Source organism: Chlorocebus sabaeus, chromosome 4 (genome assembly GCF_047675955.1).
Source record: "Chlorocebus sabaeus isolate Y175 chromosome 4, mChlSab1.0.hap1, whole genome shotgun sequence".
NCBI lineage: Eukaryota > Metazoa > Chordata > Mammalia > Primates > Cercopithecidae > Chlorocebus > Chlorocebus sabaeus.
This window is the reverse complement of record NC_132907.1, coordinates 83,051,063-83,069,655: the sequence shown is the minus strand read 5'-3', so window position 1 is coordinate 83,069,655 and position 18,593 is coordinate 83,051,063. Positions and strand designations below refer to the sequence as shown.

Genomic DNA, 18,593 nt, shown 5'->3' with positions numbered 1-18,593 from the left:
ACTAACCAGAGACTAACCGTAAAGCAGAGGAGGAAGTGGGCACTGGGAAGGCAGTGACAACTGTGGCTAAGGGCTTTACCCTTGGTCCCTCCGAAGGTCACATCTTAATGGTGGAAGTGAGCTATGGTGGAAAAGCAAAGGCCCTTTCAGCTGGGTGGTCACCATTCTATCTGACAATGGGGGGCTGCCTGCTGAGGCTTTCTTGGCTATTTCTTTTTTGTACAGTCTACCTGGGCATAATGGCTTGCACTGGCTATACTCTCCTCCCCCTTGAGATAGTAATGCATCCTAAAGTTAAAAGAAGTTACAGCAGGTAAGACAGTGCACAGACCTTTGGAAATATCAATAGAATGAGGTAAATAAAATAAACATAATATTTGATTTCATATCAAACACATAAAATATTTAATTTCATGGAAGTAGTTTAGCATCATCTCAAAACAGATAGTTGCATTCCTCATTAATTGTCTTTCAAAGAGAATGCGGGAATTGCTCTTAAGAACTTTTTTGAATATGTAGTTAAATAACTTTGTATATTCTGAATAGACTCATACAATTTTCTCCAGAAACCTACAAATGCTGTCTATACAGGATCTTCTAATGACAATGTAAAGTCCCTTTTCAAAAGAATTTCAATTAAAAATATGGTTTACTTGCTCCCAGAATATATATGATAGAATAATGAAATCTATTCACCTTTTATACAATCAGTTGTGTATTTGATCAGTACTCAATGAAAACTAACCAGGATTTTCTGTCTCATTACTGTATTCATACATCTCAAGCACTGAAACCTAGATGTACTCTGATAAAAGTAATTGCAACAATGAGCAATATATCAGAATATTACAACACTGACATATCACCTGGCAAGGACAGAACAGTCAAGACAATAGCCAAAACCGTGTACGCATTTTAGAATGATGTTTTTCCACTGCTCACTAGGTTTTAAATCAGTCTCATTTATTCATTCCAATTTTGGAGAGCACAGACATATGAATATACGAAACAGGTGAAAATTTTAGGACAATTCTTAATTACTTTATAGTGAAAGTACAATTTAAATGTAACTAACTTTCGATTAGCTTTATTAATATTACTGTGCAATGAGGTAGAAAATACAAATTTGTTGAGGATTTAAAAAGCATTTATAGTTTTGGGCTTTAAATTATGACTTTTTTCTCTCCGGAACTTTTGACTTTACATCAAGCCTTGCTTGGGCTAGAGGTAAAATGAGGCTGTGCTGAATCTATGGAATCTATGACCTGAAGGACACAGGTAATATGGAAAGAAATGGTAGAGGAAGAGAAAGAAGCTGGGTCCTAACATTTCACCCAGGGAAATTGCATCTTTAATGCAATACATTAAATTGCATGCTTTAGCAGAACATCTGCTTCAAAAATTGCATCTTTAATGCAATGATTTCCAGAAGACATCTGAACGGTGGGCAGCAGTGGATCATCATGTCCTTCTTGGCCACAGAGAGCGGAAGCCATGCTCCCGTTTGCCTTCGAGACACTGACCTGAGGGGTCACAGTGGCTTCTTTGACCATTCTGACCCTTCTCCATGATGGAACAGTCCTCAGAACTGAGCCCAAGGGTTTTCCCAAAATGAGTCACCACGTGAGCCAGGAAGAGAAGGTGAAACCATTTCCTGATAAACTGATAATGCTTAAGACAGTTTTCTGTCTTTGTTCTGAACAAAACCCACTAGTCTTAACTGGATAGAGAGAAGAAATTCCAAGGGAACTACAAAGTTGATCCCATTAACCCTAAGAAGATATATGAAGCAAGGATCTTTAGTGTAACACCAATGTCTCAATATGTTTTCACATGTATGAATTGGTTAGAGACTACACAGCAACCTGTGGGAAAAAAAAAAACTGCATGATCTTCATTTTTGTCCTAGAAGTACAAGCAGAGGCAGAGAGAGGTTAAATTGTTAGCCAGCGTCACCCATATGGTAACATGAAGAGGCTTGGATCTTTATCTTCTGTCTCCAAGTCCAAAAGTTGCTGTTGTTTAACATCAAAGCACTGTTTCTTTAAGTCATATATACATATCAGCAGTTTAAGGTTGAAAAAGTCCTGTGTAAACAGAAATCCACTTGTTTCCAGGAGAAAGCTTCATGCCTCAGATTTTGTTGCTTCTCCAGTGAATTGCTGCTGACAGATTCCAGGTGCTGGCTACAGGAAACTCGCTGTCCACTACTCGTGGGACAAAATCAATCTCAGAAGATGTAGAGGTTGAAATGTTACTTTTCTGCATAAAAACTCAGACCCACTTACAGGTCATATCAACACAGACATATATAACACAGACACAATATGGCCAGCTTCTTCTGATCAGATTAACTGAGTATTTTAGAGTTTCCATGATTATGTGCACTTGTTCTGTTTGCATAGTGTTAAAGAGACTTTATGCGGAATTGCTAATATTGGCCTGCTTTAGCTGAACATCTGCTTCAGAATACAGTAGACCTTCAATTAAAGAATATACTTTGTAATAATACAGAAGAGGCCAGAGGTCTACAATGTGGCATTCCCGAGTTATTCTATAAGTCACAACCACACTAATGGAGTATCTGAACGTGTACTGAAAAAAATCCAGGACTGGACGTCCACAGACCTGGGCCCTAGCCCATCTTCATATTTATTTGACCACAGATGATGATGACAAAGATGATGATGACAGTGACAGTAATGACCAGTTAACCTTTTTTGAGTATTTAGGAAGCTCCAAGGATTGTCCTGAGCAGTTTCCATCTACTAACCCATTGAATTTTAATGACATCTAAGCGAGGAAAGTACAACCATTCCTACTGATGTCGAGGGAACTGAGGGATCCATTAACTGAGCCCTCACAGTTACTGGTGGGCCTGAGGTTAAAACAAAATAGCAGATTGGCTTCAGAATGTGTGTTCTTAAACACACTTCAGGATTCTGTCACGACAAATTTTAATCTTTCCAAATTTGAACACCTAAGCAGATAATGGATGTGCAAGTGCTTGGAAAAATTTTAACTGCTATACAAATATCAGTTATTCTTATCTGATTATCTAATTGCATAGCCACATGGTCTGATAATAATAAAACCTTCAATGGGATATTTTTGGTCTTGAAAATCTTATTGCAGGACTGTCCCACACATCATTTATGTTTTCTTTCAACAACCTGCAAGCTTTCATCTTACAAACAAGACATACACGGCACAGTTCGTTAAAATGGCCTGTATGCAATAAAACAACAACAACAAAATTAATATCAGAGCAAATAGATGAGAAGCTAAAATCTTTTGGCACTTAGAGACAGTTCTCCATTTCCTCAGTCTGAAATTCTTTTTTCCATCAACCGCAAAACTCATTATCCAACTTCAGCTTAAAAGTCACCTCCTGATATTTTAATAGAAAATATTAAGTAAGAACAAAGGAAACAGACGGTAGAATTTATATACAAAAGGGTTATTGGAGATTACAAAATCAATGAGAAAAATTGTTGATTATTTCTAAAGTTACTGAACTGATTTAAATAGGTTCAAAGCACTTTGATCAGACTTAACTCTGCAGAGTAAAAATAATTCTGTTTAAATTTCACTACTAATGATTTCATTTGTAGCAGCAGTTTCACCTTTATGGGTTCCGGAAGAACCTGCCCATTTACAAATGTACTTAGAGTAAGAGGTAGCTACTGGTGATAAAGTGGTTGTTTTTTCCTGATCTTCATTAGTAACTTATAAAGCTCATTTGGAGGAGTTTCTCTGAGGAGGTCCCCTAAAAATAGTGGTTCAGCGCATCTACCATTCCAAAAATCAACTGAGAGAAAAAGCCCAAGGGGCTCGTTATGCAAGAAAGCTTCAGAGTTGATGCAGTTGTTCTATGGGCAGGTGTGTTTTTAAATTTCATTCCTAAGCCTCTGTCTCCAGAACATCTATTTCGTCTGGTCAGTTGCTTTCAATGTGTAATGCTTTATGTGAAAATGAAAACGTTAATGATCCTAGGAATCTAGAAGTACCCATTCAGTTTTTAAACTGATTTAGACTTAACCAATGTCCTTGGCTTAATTAGTATGCTTTTCCAAGTTTGACTACTGTGGATGGATACATATCGGATTGGTGACAGTAAGTCACTCACTTTCTTTTCCTTTTTTTAAAATTTTATTTTACTGGGATACATGTGCAGAATGTGCAGGTTTGTTACATAGGTATACATGTGCCATGGTGGTTTGCTGCACCCATCAACCTGTCATCTAGATTTTAAGCCCTGCATGCTTTAGGTATTTGTCCTGATGTTCTCCCTTCCCTTCCCTCCCAGCCTCCAATGGGCCCCGGTGTGTGATGTTCCCCTCCCTGGGTCCATGTGTTCTCATTGTTCAACTCCCACTTATGAGTGAGAACATGCGGTGTTTGGTTTTCTGTTCCTGTGTTAGTTTGCTGAGAATGATGGTTTCCAGCCTCATCCATGTCCCTGCAAAGGACATAAACTCATTCTTTTTTATGGCTGCAAGGTCACTCGATTTCTTTACAATGGTGTAAAATGGAAGACATGAACAAACTGACATTTATCATAAAAATAACTCTCAAATATATAACTTTAGTTTGAAATGTATACCCAAAGAATTTTATCATGAGTGGGATTGCACATGATATTGTAATCACAGAAGTGTACTTTTCCTCACTCACTCCAATTCCCTACTATACCTTACCAAGTTTTGTCTTTATTTGCCATTAAAAATTAATGTAGCACATAGAGAAGAAAAACATTATATATTTCTTCATAAATTGTCTAAAGAGGATCTGATATATTTGTATTTCTCACTATCAATACTTGTGAAAAGAAATAAAACATTAATACAAATCGGTTTTGAAGAAAATAAAATGAAAAAGTGAAACTCAGAAAACACTACAGTTTGTGAATGGGAACACAGGAGTTTAAATAATCAGTCTTTGATTTCCCACACATCACACTTTCCCCCCGTGATCTGCATTCCTTGCTGGTGGATTTCTTTCAGGTCTCTGATTCAATGTCTTCTCACAATAGAGGATTTCCTGGCCTTCTATCATTCTTTATTCTAGTGGTTCTCAAAACCCTTGGTCTCTTAACCCTCAAAATTACAGAGGACTCCAAAGAACTTTATTTCATCTGGGTTATATATGATGCTAGTCGCTCACAATGTTTCCAACAGAAGAATACGCAGCACACATTCCCAGACCTGTCAGGGACATGACATTGTTACCTGCCACGTCGTCTCTGGAAATCTTCAACAACATTCGTGTGAGAAAAAGCATGGGAAAGCAAGTATCTCTTAGTGTTATTATGAAAACCTTTTGACTTTGAAAGTCCCCATCAGGGGCCACGAAGACCCTGGAATTCCCAAGTATACTTTGAGAACAGGTGCTCTACTCCACTGTTGACCTGGCTTTGTCCTTCTGCAAAGCCATTATCGATCTGGCCCTTCAGTATTGAAAAGGTTGATTTTGGCCTTTTCTGACTAGAATGTAAATGCCACAAGGACAGGGGCTCTTTGTTCCCGCCATTAATAAGTGGTTAATATATACATTTAACAAAATAAATGACTGGAACATTCACCTGTGCCTACAGTGATATAATAAAAACCCAGTACATTAAGAGTTGGGTACATCAATGACTGTTCAAGTGCCTTAGTGTTTGATCAGTATCAATATTCTTTTTTCTTTTTCTTCTTTTTTTTTTTTTTAGACAGAGTCTGGCTCTATTGCCTGAGCTGGAGTGCAGTGAGGCAATCTCGGCTCACTGCAACCTCTACTTCCCAGGTTCAAGCGATTCTCCTGCCTCAGCCTCCCAAGTAGCTGGGATTACAGGCATGCCCGACCATGCCCGGCTAATTTTTTGTAGAGACAGGGTTTCGCCATGTTGGCCAGGCTGGTCTCGAACTACTGACCTCAAGTGATATGCCCACCTTGGCCTCCCAAAGTGCTGGGATTGCAGGCATGAACCACTGTGCCTGGCCAGTACTCAATGTTTTAACTTTTGGGGGAATCCTTCAATACATTTTCATAATGTGTTACCAGGCGAGTGCTCTCCTTCCACTGCTTATTCTAAGGCTTATTCTAAGGCTTTCTCACTGGGGCTGGCAGCCTCTTTGCTTTTTCTCATACCGATGGCAGCTCTGAAACTGTCCTTACTTCCTGCAGCTTTCATCTAATCTTCAAATTTGTGTTTTGGGACTCTACAATGCATTGACAATTTCAAGACCAGGAAATTCCCACCAGGTTCTACACACATTGTGCTTGATCCCAGAAGATCCTGATAACTCAAGTGTGAATGGGGTCTTTAATGAGAAATCTGCATTGTTTTCTCTTATTAAGTATATGGTTAAAGAGCTCTTCTTACTTGATGCCTTTGCCTATTCCTTAAATTCTTAGGTTTTCCTCTCAGCTGGTGACCTTGTTAGAGAAGGTATAACATGCTTCTGAAACATCTACATGGTAGAAGGAAATCTAACAAAAAGAAATTAGGCCAGGCACGGTGGCTCATGCCTGTAATTCCAGCCACTCAGAAGGCTGAGGCAGGAGAATCACTCGAACCCAGGAGACAGAGGTTGCAGTGAGATGAGATTGCACTACTGCACTCCAGCCTGGTAACAGAGCAGGACTCCCCGTCCAAAAAAAAAAAAGGCTGGGCATGGTGGCTCAAGCCTGTAATCACAGTGCTTTGGGAGGCCGAGGCGGGCGGATCACGAGGTCAGGAGATCGAGACCATTCTGGCTAACACGGTGAAACCCTGTCTATACTAAAAATACAAAAAGAAATTAGCCGGGCATGGTGGCGGGCTCCTGTAGTCTCAGCTACTAGGGAAGCTGAGGCAGGAGAATGGCGTGAACCCGGGAAGCCGAGTTTGCAGTGAGCCGAGATCGTGCCACTGCACTCCAGCCTGGGTGACAGAGCAAGACTTCGTCTCAAAAAAAAAAAAAAAAAAAGAAAAAAAAAAAAAGAAAAAGAAAAAGAAATTAAACACCAGCTGAGAAACAGATAGAAATACTTTCTGGAAGGGAGGATAGTTACAGCTTCCTGAAGGATTTTATTATTTCCTGTGGGCCACCTAGGTGTTTTTTTGCCCTCACCTTCCATTTTTGTCACTGCTAACCTCCCATTACTTTCATACACCCAAGGTAGGGGGGAAAGTGAGTGTAAGTGAATTTCAAAAGGAATGGTAGCATCAGCCAACTTTAGACCTGGACACCATGACAAACCTCTGGAAAGGACAGTCTTGTTTGTATTTTAAAAACTTGGACCTCCCAGCACTTTGGGAGGCCAAGGCGTGCACATCACTGGAGTTCAGGAGCTCAACACCAGCCTGACTAACATGGTGAAACTCCATCTCTACTAAAAATACAAAAATGAGCCAGGTGTAGTGGGGCACGCTTGTAATCCCAGCTACTTGGGAGGCTGAGGCAGGAGAATCGCTTGAACCTAGGAGGCAGATGTTACAGTGAGCTGAGATTGCACCATTGCACTCCAGCCTGGGCAACAAAAGCAAAACTCCGTCTCAAAAATAAAGAAATAAGCAAACAAACAAGCCTGGACCAAAGAGTATATGATAAAGTGATTTCATAGAGAATGAACAATTTGGATAGCTCAATTGACTCAAATAGACACATTTTCAGGATGTGGGGTCTCTTAGGCCGGGTGACAGTCCTTGGGCACCTCTGGGATGAGGGAGGTTTTCTATCCTATTGGGTCTATCGGAGGACCTGGTTTCCACTCTAATAGAGAGCAAAACAAAGAAAACAGCCCCTTTTCACTGACCATGACTTTCATTTCTGTAGCCACTTTGATTAATGGCTTTATCATTTTGATTATTAAAATCTTCATGAAAAATTTACTCTCCTAAGACGTCTTCTGCATCTTTTGGTGTCATGCTTACAGGAATTATGAAAACATTCACTTCACAAGGATGCCTCTCACCTTGGTTATTATTATTACATGAGAACATAGGGAATTAGGTTTTATAGCTTTTAAATAACCTGATCTCTCAAACTTCTCTTGTGAATTAAGTATATTCACAGTAATTAAAATAAAATGACAAGACTATAAGTCAACATTGAATAATATATTCACCTCTGTTAAACTATATATGATTACTCTATTTTAATTCCACCTGCTTAGAATGATGATAACATATATGATTGATTCCTGAGTTTTAAAAATATATTCAGATTTGAAAACTTAGAATAATGTGTACCTTTTAACCTAACACTCAGAATATATTAGCTCTGAAGATTTTCTTCCTACTGAATAATGGAATTTTCTAAAATATGACAGAACTTCAATTCACTAATATGCCACAGAAAAAATAATTACTGTTGCAAAATACAATGCTTAAACAAATTAACAATCTGTGGTTAAACATACAAGTTATTTTTTTCCAGGCTGTCCTTTCTATTTCTTATTTTGACTGACAACATTTTTGTGAACTACTAGCTAAGATATAATCACCCTTATTTCTGAGTTTGTATCTAACAGGATGCAGAGATTAAATAAAGTACTTGGTCCTAGGCAATTCAAGTCACATTATTCATTATGTAGAAAGCCAATGGCCCCAAGCTTCTGTTGGTAAATTATTTTTTGTTGTTTTGTTTTGTTCCACTGAAGCAACAGCAATCTCTGAAGCAATTCTCCTAGTGACTCAGAGACACTTATTTGTTAAAATTGAAATTATACAGCCAGTAGTCACAAAAAAGAGGCAGGGTGGCAAAGGTTGTGCATACAGTTTACCAAGTGTTTCAGATAGCACTGTTGAAAATACACAAAGTGTTGGAAAACATTGGTAACTGTATGACCCAATAAAATCAGCATAGCAGAGCAGTTACTGCTTGTCTTGAGGTCAAGAAGATGCAGACTATGATTCAGATTTTATTTTAATCAGACCTTTGAAAGACAAATAGCAAAAAGCTTTAAATAAAACAAATTAAGAACTATGCGCTTGTGGGGTGAGACTGCTTTCCATTTTAGAACTTTTCCAGACTGAGTTTAGACAGTATTTAGCCTTGTTTTAGTCCCTTTTGAGTGAGGATTAAGAGACTGGTTCTCAAGGGCAGGGTGCCAGGTCCAATTTAGCATTAGCTGGTTCATAGCTAATGAATCCATTGATTGAATAATCACTGACTGCCAGAATCTGATGGGCTTTTCCTAATTAGATGAAATCTGTCAATGTGCCACTGCATATCTATTTGCTATGTTTCTATATGGGAGAGATAAATACGGTATACGGTCGTTCCACTATCGAGGAGGATGCTGTGCTGCCAAGTGCTGTACACTCATTCTCTGCTAGTCCTCCGCATAGACAAGGATGTCTTGCAGCTTGGCTTCTGGTTGGGTTTGGCCAATGGGAGGCAGGAGAAGGAGATCGGAGGCAGGAGGAAAAAGAGATTATATCATTGATTCCCTCCTTGCTGCCAGACTCTGCCAGGGCTAGTTCCTCGATTTCCCTTAGGGTCTAAGGGTGAAAAGGGCGTCTGTCTTCTACTGACTGAATACCACAACATGCACTCTTTGTTCCCTTAATCTTGCCCACCTCTTCATAAATAGTCCCTGAATTAAATTCTGTTCAGTTAAACTCTTTTGAATAGAATCTATATCTCATCTGGAACCTAACTAATACAGATAAACATAGAGCAATGTAGATTTTTATTCTATGATCCTCTGAACACTTAAAATTAGCAATACTGATCCCCAAAATGATAGTTATCTACCCAATATGTTAAAATGATTTTCCTAAATTTTACTCAGTTACTTCAGTTTCAAGGTGACTCTGAAGATGTTAAGGGCAAATGGTTCTTAAGAATAATAATATTCTTTATGTGACTATGGTTCAGAATCCTTCGGCACATAACTTTTGAATGGTACTTTTTTCACCTGCTTCCTTTTTGTTTTGTTTCTTTTCCTTTCTTCAAAGCAGGATACAGGAGCTTTCAAAAGAAATTATCAACTAAAACCCTAAGAGTCTTCAATAAGATAATACAGTACATGACAATATAAACTGACTAATCTTTCTGAAAAATAAATATTTGGTGGCTACCAAATGTATTTGGAAAGACTATATGGGAGCATTTAATTTCCCTATTATAAACCATTTGTAGGTAATTTTTGAATACATATTGCACGCTAACTAAAGTGAAAGCTAAAACATTTTCTTTCCATTTTCCTTGTGTGTAACAGAGTTTCTCAACTAAGAGAGCTCAGTGCTATTATTTGACTTACAGAAAAAAAAATCATCTATTTATCCCCGCTATTGCTTCTGACATTTATCTTTGACTATTTTACTTTATATTACTTAATCTCTGCATTACTTTTATCATGTCCATCTTACTAGTTTCTTGCTATTTATTTAGCTCTTTTAAGGTTTTCCCCAAATAAGTACAACATTATTTTGTTTTCTATTTTTAATAATGAAGTTAAGATGTCCTCTGAATGTGTTTTTTCCCCCATACTTCTGTTTTCACTAAAAAATGTTCCTGTTTTATTTGCTTGGTAAATTCTATGCAATTTTCTTTATTATTTCCATTTGATTCAGTAAATATCCAGAAGTATTTTTCTTAGTTTTAATATTATTACATTTTGCTTACAATTTTATTATTTACTTTTAAAGTTGGTAGATTTTTATCCAAGAATATGGCCCTCCATACTTCTTAACTTTTATAATTGCCTTTATCTTCCAGTAGCTGTCCAATTTTTATACATTTTCCTTGGACATATGTAACAAACATATACTATCATGCAATAAATAAAACCTCTAAAATTTATTTAATCCATGGTTTTCTTAATTTGTTATTTCAACATTTTGTGGCTTTGCCTTCTAGCATGCTGTCTGATTCATGAGACGTGCATTAAAATGTTCACAATAACATTTTTCATTAATTTCTTTTATTTTTAGTAACATTTGTTTTAATATTCACACACTATGCTGTTTGGTGCACACATGTTCATTAGATCTGAGTATGAGCTTAACACATCTTTATAAGACAGCTCACTACATAACTCCCATCTTTGGCCCTGCTAAGCGATTCTGTACTAAATTCCAATTTATCTCACGTGACTCTTCCAATCCCACTCTTTGCATTGGTTATATTTGCTGGCAATACTTTGACTATTCCTTTAATTTCAACACTGATTTCATTAAATGTTATGAATAACTCATAACTGCTTTATCTTTGTTTACTGCAAATTTGAACTTTAATTCTTTTCAGAGGAGAATTTAGAATGCTTACATGCAGCATTAGATTGATATACCTAAATTATCCCTTCTATTTTAATTTGTTTACTTTTTATTTAACTCATTCATTACTTTATTTTCTGTACTTTCCATCTATTAAATGTTACTCCTCCTAAACTCATAATCAAATATATTATTATGTAAAAAATGAGATTTCCACTATCATCTCTCCCTTCCCCAACAAGGCAAACTATTCTGTTGCTGCTCTCCTTACTCTCTAATAAGATGAGTGCATGTGTTTCAAATATTCATTAAATGTGTTCTAACTAGAGCTGTCCCTACAACAATGAGTGAAAAGAGGTAACAATTACACACTTTTCAATATAAAATACAGAGAAGAAGGATAATACCAACCAATCTTTCTTTACGAATTCTATTGAGAGGATGCATACGGGTATAAATAAATCTGTTATCCTAACAGTAATGGTATTACAAAGATTATAGAGAAAATGAGCTAATCTGTAAATTAAATGGTTTTCAAGACCAGTTTGTCATCTTATCCTTATGTCTTCCTTTTGCATGACAAAGCTTAGTGGGTACTGGAGGAAATTTTATTTTTTAAATTAAGGAATAAAATGCTTCACTGGTTTTTGATGTATTACCAGGATAACACCTATTTTAATGATGAAATTTTTAGCCTTTTGTGGAATTTTATTAAGATAAGTAAAAAGAATTTTATGATTTATTTAAAGAAGGTTCATTTCAACTCCTAAGACGCAACCATTCTGGTTGAAAAATATGTCATTAAGTGGAGAGAAAGTGATCTTTAAATATTCTATGGAATTAATACAGCAATGCAAGATGGTTAAATACAGAAATGTAAGAATTTATTGCATAGTACCTTAGCATAGTACTAAATAGAAAATACTAAGAGTACACAAATTTTTTTCCTATTTTGTCATATAATTGCTGCTTTTTATGATTTCTATCAACAGTGATCTGTATGAGTAAAGCATTGATAGGTAATTTTTTTTTTTTTGAGATGGAGTCTCCTTCTGTTGCCCAGGATGGAGTGCAGTGGCACAATCTCAGCTCAGTGCAACCTCTGCCTCCCGGGTTCAAGTGATTCTCCTGCCTCAGCCTCTCGAATAGCTAGGACTACAGGCATGCTCCACCACACCTCGCTAGTTTTTTTGTAGTTTTAGTTTTAGTAGTGACAGGATGTCACCATATTGGCTACGCTGGTCTCAAACTCTTGACCTCATGATCTGCCCACCTCGGTTTCCCAAAGTGCTGGGATTACAGGCATAATCCCAGGCACCGCGCCCAGCCAACATTGACAGTTAATTTTAAGGCAGACATTGTGTTGACTACAAAATATACGACGAGTTCATAAAATGCAGTACTGTAGATACTGAAAAGGATATCAGACAACAGTGAGAATCACCAGTATGTCAGTAATTAGTGCGAAAACTAGATGCCAACTACTGACTTAAAAGAGTTTATACTCTAATGTGAACTGAGGTGGGATAATGTGGGAAGGGAATAGACGAGACGGAGTGAAATGGATAAAACAAGCATAAAAATATCCTGCAATCCTCATTTTATATGGCTCATAACAGTAATGATATTAGAAATAATGACATAATACTCCTATATTTCAACTGTCTTCAAGCATAACTGCCAGGTGACTTACTTTCACCTGTAGAATAATCCTGTGGGTCAAGTATTCCTGATTCCTGTAGTGACCTAATACAGGAGTCCACCAGCTCGAGACCTGTTGTAAGCTCATCTTCGATATCTTTTTGACCATCTGAAATAAAATATTTTAAAGTGATGAACAAACACTTGGTATATTATTCTTCAAGATTTAGGTTATCATTTAATCATGGAAAATATCCTAGTCAAATATATTACCTCTATGAAGTTTTCATTAGCTATTCCATCGTAATTTTTGGTCAACCAGCATTAAAGCCAAGGTCAGCAATTTTATGTACCCTTGAAGAACCATAGTTACTACAGAATTGAAAGACTTAACTTCCAATAAATTGTGAGCTGTCGTAACAACTTCATCTAATTTTTACTATCGGGATGTTTTCCTATTACTTTTCTAAGTCTCATTCTAAAGTTCATAAGAAAAGTCATCAGTAGAGATATGTGTAGAAGTGTAAGTGTTCATCAATAAGATAGACGTTACCTTGTGACTGCCAATGAAACTGCTCTTCTGCTGAACTGTAAAAAAAGAATACAGAGATATAATGCATTGATTAGAAAAGAAGAAAACCCTAAAATCTAAGACACAAAGGCACATTAGGGTTAAGTAACAGTGGCTCCGTGGCATTTCCTTTCATTTCTTACTGTGAAAAGGGATTCCACTTTTATACAGTTTTAATTTTAATCCATTTGCTGTATATTCCTTTTGATTCACAAGTATTAGCATGTTTTAAATGGACATTGTTCAGTAATTATCAGAAGAGCTCATTTTTTACAAAGCCCAACCTGTTAGACTCATTCTTTACAACAGCTTCTATATAGATGCAGTTTTACTCAATTTTAGCTATTTTAGAATAGGATCACGTAGACTTTGTAAGGTAGCCTAATATGGAAATAACTATCTCTTTTCTTATTAGAGAGAAGAAATAAATCTTTGCCTCCATTTAGCCATATATTAAAATTTCCATTTAGTTGATTATTAAGAGTTTAATTTAAAAATCATAACACTTTACCACCAACTAAATACACATTTCCAAAAGTCTCAATAATACATCTTATAAAATGACCCAGACGGAAAGGTTTTTCCATATACATATGCCAAAGATACTGTATAGAGTGGCTCTATATAGGTAACAGAGATTTATTTTGAAGGATTAAATACAAAATAGTTTCTAAATACGAGCAACTCTTCCATTGTGTATGCAAACACTTCCTACATGCCCCCTTTTTATATGTAAATAATTGGTGAGAAATCTACATGTTAATTCCTGAAAGACATCGTTTTGAGAATGATTTTGTACACTTATTTCATGATATTTTACTCTGTTCAAGCAGCTTCTATGAATAGCTCATTAGTTTCACAAGAGCATGTGGATTGTAGACCTTTTGTCTGTACCTTAGAGGTGGGTTCTGAACACATTTATGGAGAAAAAGGGAATGCTGGATATAAATCAATGTTCAGAAAAGCCATGACTGGCATAAATGAAAACAAGAGTAGTCCATTAAGAGACATGTGACTGTTACAGAGTATCTTCCCCCTGAGTCAATCCATACTAGGAAACTGGACAATGGTTTCATAATGATGAGAGCTGTAGACAATATTGATACCTGAAATGATAATATTTCAAATTCAGTCCAATGCAACTCTTTCTTGCATCAAAAAGATGTGGCATTATATAATAGTAACATCTGACTACAAAGTTTAGCCCTTAAAATAGAAACGTAATCCTAAAATCATTTTTAAAATGATTTTAAAAATTATAAAAACATTTAAAAAATTATGGGACAGGTTCACTTAGTAAGTGGAATTTAATATATAGTCGTCCCATCTTATTATTCAAGAATCACCAATTAAAAAATCAGAACCATAGTTATCCTGGTTATTTTAATCCTCTAAGTCTATGGATCGTTACTTTTCAAGAATCTGAATACCAAAATACTAGTGTTTAAAGATCAGTCCCATTGGTCATTTGCAGAAGCTAGACTAGAACTCAGGCATATGGGTTCTGAGTAATTCCGAATGCTTACTTGTGTCAGAATCACCTGTCGCACTTCTTAAGTATATGTATTTTGTGGCCCTACCATAGACCTACAAGATGAAAAAGTCTACAGATTAGGCTGGGAGCCTGCACTGCGTAACAAGCTTCTGTGACGATCCTTGCGTACTTCTAACTTTGAAAAATACTAGATATTATGTTCATTAATCATCCATTATTAATTCAGGGCTCCCCAGAACTTCATTCTTCTATATTTTAAAGTTGGACAAATTCTCAAGGTGGCATAATATACAGATAGAAAACACTTCCATATTGATAGTGGGTTGAACAGAGGGCCCCCCTCTCTCAAAATATATGTCCTCATCAAAACCCTAAGACCTGTGAATGGTAACATATTTGGGAAAAGTGTTTTTGCAGGTGTAATTAAGTTAATAATCTTCAGAGGAGGTCATCCTGGATCATCTAGGCGGGCCCTAAATCCAATCACAGATGTGCTTTTAAGAGATAGAAGAGAGACAAAAACGGAGAAGGGCAGGCCATGTGAAAACGGGGGCAGAGACTGGAGTGATGCAGGCACAAGTCAAGGAATGCCTGAAGTCATCAGAACTTGAAAGAGGTAGGGAAGGAAACTCCCCTGGAGTCTTTGCAGGAAACACAGCCCTGCTGACACCTTGATTTTGAACTTTTGGTCTCCAAAACCAGGAGAGAATAAATTTCTATTGTTTTAAGTCACCCGGTTGTGGTAATTTGTTATGACAGTGCCAGGAAACAGATCCAACAAAAAAGTTCTCGTGTTATGTCCTCCAGGATTTGCTGCTATTTCTATACTAGTACTTTCCTTCACCAGTACAGCCATTTACTAAGTGGTTCCTGTATACCAAGGTCCAGTTAATTCACAACAATCACAAATCTCTTCTTTATAGATGGGGAATAACAGATGTAGTAATGTTGAAAAACTTGGCCAAACAGTTCCTAAGGATCCCAGCAGGGATTTAAACTGATCTGTGAACTCCTAAACTCAAATTCTTTTCTTAAAACCTTTATTTCTGTGATACATGTGAAGGTTTGTTACATAGGTAAACTCATGTCATGGGAGTTTGTTGTACAGATTATTTCATCACCCAGGAATTAAGCCCAGAACCCAATAGTGATCTCTTCTGCTTCTCCACCTCCTCCCACCCCCACCCTCAAATAGACCCCAGTGTCAGTTGTTTGCTTCTTTGTGTTCATAATTTCTCATCATTTAGCTCCCACTTGTAAGTGAGAACATGCAGTCTTTGGTTTTCTGTCTCTGCATTAGTTTGCTAAGGATAATGGCCTCCAGCTCCGTCCATATTCCTGCAAAGGACATGATCTCATTCTTTTTTACGGCTGCATAGTATTCCATGGTGTATATGTATCATGTCTTCTTTAATCAACCTATCATTGATGGGCATTTAGGTTGATTCCATGTCTTTGCTATTGTAAATAGTGCTGCAATGAACATTTGTGTGCATGTGTGTCTTTATGGTAGAATAATGAATATTCCTCTGTAATGGGATTGTTGGGTTCAATGGTAGTTCTGCTTTTAGCTCTTTGAGGAATCATCACACTGCTTTCTACAATGGTTGCACTAATTTATATTCCCACCAACAGTGTGTAAGTGTTCACTTTTCTCCTCAACCTCTCCAGCATCTATTATTTTTTGACTTTTTAGTAACAGCCACTCTTTCAAAATCAAAAGTCATGGAGGGGCTAGGCATGGTGCCTCTTGCCTCTAACCCCGGCTCATGTTTATAATCCCAGTGATTTGGGAGGGTGAAGCAGGGGGATGGTTTGAGGTCAGGAGTTCCAGACTAGCCTGGGCAACATAGCAAGACCTCATCTCTACAAAATCTTTTTAAAAATTAGCAAGGCATGTTGGCACGTGTCTCTATTTCTAGCTAATTGGGAGGTCAACAAGGGAAGATTCTTTGAGTCCAGGAGTTTGAGGCTGTGGTGAGCTGAGGTTGCACCACTGTCCCTCATCACCCCAACCTAGGCAACAGAGTAAGACCCCTGCCTCTAAAAAATTAAAAAATAAATTTAAAAAATTTGTGCAAGGAAACATGCTTAGGTTGCCACCCATTTTAAGTGATATGAGTGAGGGTGTCAATGGAAGTAATTCCCAGTGCTCAGTAAAGTCCAGCACTTCTCTCCTTGTAGGCATTTTGAGGAACACATTCTGCTCAGCTCCCTTGCACATGGATGGGGTCACAAAAGCCTATGAGAGGAAGTGACAAGTGCCACTTTATGTCCAAGCACAGACGAATAAGCATGAGGTCTTCACGCTTTCTCTCTCTCCTAAGCCCTGTGTTGAGATGCATGCCTGAGTATGTGGAATGGAGACCTCTGCCAACCCACAGAGAACACAGAGCAGCAGTGAGAAATAAACCATTGTTGTGTTAAAACTCTGTAATTAGAGGGTTGTTTGATCCCAAAGAATAAATGTCACACTGACCAATACAAAAAGGTGAATTCCTAAGGCATTTCTTGCTCTTGATCTTCAATTTCTGCAGTGCAGAGTTGGAAAAAAATGTCCAAGGTAATCCTAGTACAAATAAGGTGGTGCCAATTTTATGTACAGGTGTTGATTTTATGTTTAGGACTACACAACATGCTATTAGATATTTATTTTTCTGTTCATCTCTTTCAAATGTGTTTCAATTTTATGATGCAACAGAAAAAAGAAGAAACTCTTTTTATTATAATTTTAAAAATATAATTGGAAGTGAATATAAAACTGTCTAAAACACAGGCAACTTCCTTTTGGGCAGACAAAAAGCATTAATCATTTCAATGGTTTCCCTGATTTCTTTGGCACGGTTAAAATGCATTAAAAGTATGACTGATCATAGAGAATGGAAGTCTCAAGAGAAAGCTGGTTTGGATTTTATTTCCTTTAAGTGCACACTTTAATCTCTTAGCTAGGAGATTGTATGCAATTGCCTATTTATGTATTTGATTCCTTGTTTTAAAAATTGCTCTAAGGTAGATGCTTTCTAAAAAGCAAACAAACTATGTATTTATTCAATAAACATGGATTATGCCTGGCTCTGAGACATTCTCATATCAGGTGTCTAGGAATCACCTGTGGTAAATTTTCTCTCAATTATATAATTCAATTTAATATAATAGAAAAGTCATTTTTGAAGGTGTTATAACTTAAATGCATGTTCAATTTCAGGAAATAAAGTTTGCTTTTACTGTTGAAATGCTATTTTATGAAATAGAAATCACCTCTGAAGAAATAAATGTAAAAACGACTATAGACATAATTTTGATCAGTCCATATGTGTTTGAATATACCTAAATATAAGATCCAGAACCTACTGACTGTGAGAAAAACATGTATTTAAGACAAAGACAACCATAAATAACACTTAGCCTTTAAATACATAAAGATATCAGTGATGCTAGGAAAGAAATTTTGAAACAATATATTAAAAGCAAAAATCCTAATAGCTAATATTTATACAGGTCTCATTTGGCAGCAGACAACAGTCTAACTGATTGATAGTTAATCTTCATATTAAAACTTTTGAGAGAGGTAATATTTTCCCATTTTAGAGACAATAAAACCAAGGTAAAAAGATGCCAGGGAAGTTGCTGGAGGTTCCTCAGTCAGTTAGTAGTGGAGGCACGGTTATGACCTTGGTTTTCTGGTTCCAGAGTCA

At 36.8% G+C, this 18,593-nt stretch overlaps 1 protein-coding gene across 4 annotated transcripts in view; it reads right to left on the bottom strand.

The window, feature by feature from the left end:
* CTNND2 (catenin delta 2) overlaps positions 1 to 18,593 on the bottom strand; it is a 928,193-nt gene that overhangs the window by 422,095 nt on the left and 487,505 nt on the right. For all 4 annotated transcript variants that reach the window (XM_007961220.3, XM_007961217.3, XM_007961219.3 and 1 more), the window contains 2 exons: positions 13,386 to 13,420; positions 12,885 to 13,001 (listed from right to left, as the gene is read on the bottom strand). In XM_007961220.3, coding sequence (XP_007959411.2) covers positions 12,885 to 13,001; positions 13,386 to 13,420 — 152 coding nt within the window. The remainder of the gene's footprint in view (positions 1 to 12,884; positions 13,002 to 13,385; positions 13,421 to 18,593) is intronic.